The 5,718-nt window shown below is 36.7% G+C and overlaps 1 protein-coding gene across 1 annotated transcript; it reads right to left on the reverse strand.

Moving 5' to 3' along the window:
• Positions 1 to 460: 460 nt before the first annotated feature.
• LOC127846676 (uncharacterized) lies at positions 461 to 5,456 on the reverse strand. The gene is made up of 2 exons (XM_052378161.1): positions 5,264 to 5,456; positions 461 to 3,822 (listed from the first exon to the last, which is right to left on the reverse strand). The coding sequence occupies exon 2, from the start codon at positions 3,810 to 3,812 to the stop codon at positions 1,353 to 1,355; it is 2,460 nt and encodes an 819-aa protein (XP_052234121.1). The 5' UTR covers positions 3,813 to 3,822; positions 5,264 to 5,456; the 3' UTR covers positions 461 to 1,352.
• Positions 5,457 to 5,718: the final 262 nt, after the last annotated feature.

Raw genomic sequence — 5,718 nt, forward strand, 5'->3', positions numbered from 1 at the left:
CAGGTAAACATATAAAGTAAACTTATCCCATTGGTGACGAATACCACCTGACGCCTGCCTTAGGTCTTAATATGTAGCCCCTGCTAGCTATGTTGGATAAGAGGCATACATTTCGCATTTAAGTGACATACGATTATAAAAAAGTGCATACACACCTCGTTTTAATGAATGAGGACGTCCTCGGACTGGTTTAGGATTACGGACAGACACTCATGGTGATATCAGGTGTCTTGTTCTGTAAAAATTGGGCAAAATGCATGTGCGTATAGTGTCGACCCAGATTAGCCTGTGCAGTCCGCACAGGCTTTTCAGGGACGACACTTTCCGCCTTAACTTGATTTTCGGTAAGGAGAGGGACTTCCTTGAAACTAAAAATACCACAAAAGCGGAAAGTGTCGTCCCTGATTAGCCTGTGCGGACTGCACAGGCTAATCTGGGACGACACTTAACGCACATGCGTTATGCCCAGTTTTCTCAGAACACGACTCATATAAACAAAAAACGAATGAATCACGTGTAAACCAAGATAAATACAGGATTTTGAAACACATAAAGAAAATAATGATTGTTGTTATGTTTACGAAGATATACTATGAATACAGATGATACACACATTTAAGAAAATGAAATAAACCACTGATATCCAACATGACATTATCCGATAACTTGTTTAACAAAAGCCATCACAACATTTTATATGATAAAATACATATAATAGTACATTTAATAATAAGATCTAACTTAATTATGTAAAACAGATGAACACCACCAACAACAGCATCAACAAAAACTAAAACAAATAAATGGACAATTGGTTATAAAATGATGTATATAAACATGTTGTTCTACACAACATTCTATGATGCCACAAATGTGCTCTGAAAAATTGAAATGACCTCAAAGAGCATAGTAGTTGACTTGGTATTCATTTCTACAAGCCCGAAACACATGCACACTTTCACACGGGTCGTTATTTCAGCGCAGGTATAATATGAATATGGGTGCTAAACAGTTTTAAAGAAATGAAAGAACCAATAATATCCAAAATGACATACGATGCCTTGTCTTGAAAGAGTCACCAATACATAATATATGATAAAATACACATACTCGTTCATTTAATTAAATAACTTGATTATGTACAATAGTAAATAAAAAACAACAGCATCAAAACTTAACCAAATACATGGAGAATACATGGTTATACAAATATGCATATATACATGTTGTGCTAAACAGCATTCAACAATGCCAAATGCATTCGGAAAAATAAAATAATCTCAAGGAGCAGAGTCGTTAGTTTTGTATTCATCTCTGCATCGCATTTTCTGCACGTCACGCACGCTAGCTTTTCATGGCCACGACACGTCGCTAACGTCTAGTTCTGCACGTGCACGCCAGTATCTCAAAATGGACTGCTCGATCTCTGCCTCCTCCAACTGGCGCTTCACAACTTCGCTTCCTTCCATCATGATCTCAAACAAGTGAGGCAAAGCGCCCACCGAGACTACAAAGATCACGTGCATCACTTCGGACGTTTCCGGGGTGCTGAACTCAAATGAAATTGCGTTTGCGAGTGCGATCAAAGTGATAATGAGTGCAAAACGGAAAATAACTTTCAGTACTTGAATGTGAACAGGCCTGTGTCGTTCAATTAGGTATTTGAACAGATCTTTTGGAATGCCATGTGTGTTTCCTCTTTGCATTGTCTTGTGTTGCACTTGCGACCTGTTAATCTTTTGTAGCGTGTTGTCTGACACGTCAAGTATTGTACCTTTAATTCGAATGCTTTTCACGTGTCTGGCGCAAATATTTGGAATCTCAATATTACCGTCTTGGATAAATATTTGATTGACTGGTGCTTCTATGTGCAATGATTTTTCAATTGCTATTGAAAGTAGATCAAAATATACATCTCCAAATCCACGCGCTAGTTTCGCCAAGTAGACCACAAGTACAAGAACGAAGAACAGGAATCCAAACGCGGTTGTAGGAGTCACGATAACCGCTACAAAACACATTATTGTAATTTGTGAAATGAACATAAAACTTTCGATGTAAATTAAACACAATGTGTACGCGAAAATTGTGAAAAGACCAGAACATATCAACACGATCAACCATGCCAAGGGGGAATTGAATAAAACTCTCGCACAATTAATATAACAATAGCGTCTTTGAGCAACAATAGTTAACACAGCTCCCTTTACCGAGATGACAGCAAAGTTAAAAAATGGAATTAAATTGTAAACAACGCAGACGAAAATCTCAAAGGCGCTTAGTAGAACAAGAAACAGAAAAACAAACATATACACACTTTTTGACCACATCCAAACGTAACTGAATCGCATTTTTTGTTCGTAGAATAGTTTGTGCCAGAAGGGACGATTAAACAACATATAAAAACTCCCCGTAAACACTGCAGCAGCCCGGTGATAACCAGGCTCGGTTTTGGGTTTTAGCATGGCCATTCGAAGGATCTCGTCTACACTCAGAAATAGTGTTGACCATTTTCTTTTCCTCGGCATACCATTCTCAACAATCTGTTTCAGACTTCTTGGCATAACGATGAGAACTATTCCAATTGTGAGATATGCGCCTAACATTCCGAAAGGACCGCCAAGAAATGGTACAAACGTTTTCCTAGCGTCTGACGAATTTCCAAGAATGCTCAGAAATCCGATCGGTGTTCCTACGCCAACAATATCTTGAACCATAATTTTCATTTCCTTACCTCCATAACCCATTTTCCCTGTACCATTTCGATATAAAAGCACCTTTAAAAATAGAAAAGTTGGGACCAAAATCAAACAAAACAGACGGCGAAATCGTGAAAACATGACCGGATGCGAGCGCTTGAAGCCTGAAAAAAGACTACTCGCAAGATACGACAAAGTGAGAGGCGAATTTCCATCAAGAAATATCCATGTATCTTCTAGCCACGTGGTTGAAGGTGAATTTGTCGAGAGATCAGAAAGGAGTTCGTGGTCATAAGACTGAATGAGTTCATCTGATGTCAGAGTATGAAAGAATCGAAACAGTACAATCGGAAAGTATAGAAAAATAATGATTCCAATTACATAAGGTCCAATTGTACATAAACTCCATTTCTGAGGTTTAAACGAACATGTTGATTGTATGAATGTTTTACTGTAATAGTTGTATTTCATGATGCAACAAGTATATTGAATGAATGGAACTGGGTAGTTGAAGTATACTCCTGCTGTGTATGCCCATGTCCTATTAGCATTTTTATCAATAGACATGTAACAAAAGTACAGTGTTTTAAAACGAGTTAAGTCTTCGTCTCCGACTTGGTCGAATATTTCTGATAAGGCGTGCGCAATGTAAGTATTGGTTGAATTGTCTCCAATTGAAAGCACACATTTACCTTTAGATGTAACATTCAAACGAACGAAATCTACATGTTCAGTTTTCTGTTCTAAGAGCCCAAATGTGAGCAGTCCAAAATCGAAGTTCAAGTACAAATAGGGGTATTCCCCATGACTCGTGTTGTAGGTCCAAAACCATTCGTCGGGATGAAAAACTTCTTGTGTAGCATTCCGAACGAACGAATCGTTGAGTAAGGTAAGTTGAAATGTAATAAAATCTGGTTCATACCAGTGGATTCGGTTCTTAAAATAAGTTTTGCTGATGTTTGTAACGGCAAATTCGCAAAATGGATGGTTATCGTTAGGTCGTTGTGTGACATTTGACTCCACTGTAGAAATCGCATACTGGCTATCGGGTGTAAATGAATTGACCGACTGAAGTCCTATTGCCACCAGAATCACCAACACGGTCTGCCTCATGCTGCTGCTTCTGCAATGTCAGAGAATATACGAAGGCATATTCAAGCCATGATAAGAGTATGTCAAATAATACCCAACGGCATAATCGAGCCATAGTTAAAGAACATCAACGGATAACAAACTCATAACACAAGTCAGATGATATTCATCTTGATATACAAATCATAAAAGAGTATGTCAGATGATACCCAATTGAATATACAAGTCAGAATCAGAGAATGTAAAATGATACCCAACGTAATATACAGGAACGAATAAGAGAATGTCAGATGATACTAACTGAATATACAAGTCAAAATAATACCCAACTGGATAAACACATCATAGTAAGAGTATGCCAGATGATACCCAACTAAATATCAAAGTCAGAATATGAGAACGTCAGATGATACCAACTAAATATACAATTCAGAATAAGAGATTGTCAGATGATACCCAACTGAATATACAAGTCAGGATAAGAGAATGTCAGATGATACAGACTGAACATCCAAGTCAGAATAAGAGAATGTCAGATGATACCCAACTGAATATACAAGTCATGGTCAGAGAATGTCAGATGAAACCCAACTGAATATATAAGCCAAGATTAGAGTATGCCAGATGATACCCAACTGAATATACAAGTCAAGATTAGAATAATTTTATGCCAGATGATACCCAACTGAATATACAAGTCAGAATAAGAGAATGTCAGATGATACCCAGCGGAATATAAAAGTCAAGATTAGAATATGTTAGATGATACCCAACTGAATATACAAGTCAGAATAAGAGAATGTCAGATGATACTCAACTAAATATACAAGTCAGGATAAGAGAATGTCAGATGATACTCAACTTCATATACAAGACAGTATAATAGAATGTCAGATGATACCCAACTTCAGGATTAGAGTATGATAGATGATACCCAACGGAATTTACAAGTCACGATAAGAGAATGTCAGATGATACCCAACTCAGAATATACAAGTCATCGTCCGAGTATGCCAGATGATACCCGACTGATCTACAAGTCAGGATTAGAGAATGCCAGATGATATTCAACCGAATCTACAAGAAAGGATAAGAGAATGTCAGATGATATCCAGCGCAATATAAAAGTCAGAATAAGAGAATTACAGATTAGAACACCGTACTAGCGTAATAGTCTATATTTATAAGAAAGTACATAAACGAATATAAACCTCATAATAATGCCATCGGAGATAACAAAATATAATATAAATTACATATTAAGACCATTTTTATTTGGAATGTAAATTGTAAGACACGTTTTTCTTTACTTGAATATATTTCACCTACATGATATGGTTAGTAGAACTTGTGAATGTCGTATAAGCTTTTCCAAACTCTCCTTTATATCATTCCTTCATGCCAACCCAAAAACACTCAAATGATTTCATATCATGATTTCTGTGAAACACACAATAAATAAGATTGGTTACCTCTAAAATCTGTATTTAAAGATGTCCTTCTATTCCTGTTTTCCACACTAGTATATTTACAGGCGTCTATAGAAATCGAAAGGTACCCCACTAAAAACTTAACATTTTTTAAACTTCCTGATGTTGCAGTTTAACATGAGCTTATGTTGGACAAATCTAACTCGATCCTTGGTTAATAGATCTTACATTTATATGCTCCACTGCGCGGGTTAAATTTACTGCATTCAAACGTTTGAGGACGGAATGCAACCTACCAACTTTACTTAAAGCAAAACAAAGTAAACAAAATAGACATGTTTGAAACCTGCGTAACTGGAGGCTCGTAATTTATGTTGGTAGATCAATTACAAGATTCAAGATTTCAAGATTGATTAGATATCATGTAAATAAAGGCCACCGGCCCAAAATACAGTATTCAATTACAATTTCATACTGATAAATCCCACCTTGTAAAA

This window comes from Dreissena polymorpha, chromosome 9 (assembly GCF_020536995.1).
Source record: "Dreissena polymorpha isolate Duluth1 chromosome 9, UMN_Dpol_1.0, whole genome shotgun sequence".
NCBI lineage: Eukaryota > Metazoa > Mollusca > Bivalvia > Myida > Dreissenidae > Dreissena > Dreissena polymorpha.

Bases quoted from the DNA above. Each gene is read 5' to 3' on its own strand.
- LOC127846676 (XM_052378161.1), bottom strand. From the start codon at position 3,812: ATGAGGCAGACCGTGTTGGTGATTCTGGTGGCAATAGGACTTCAGTCG.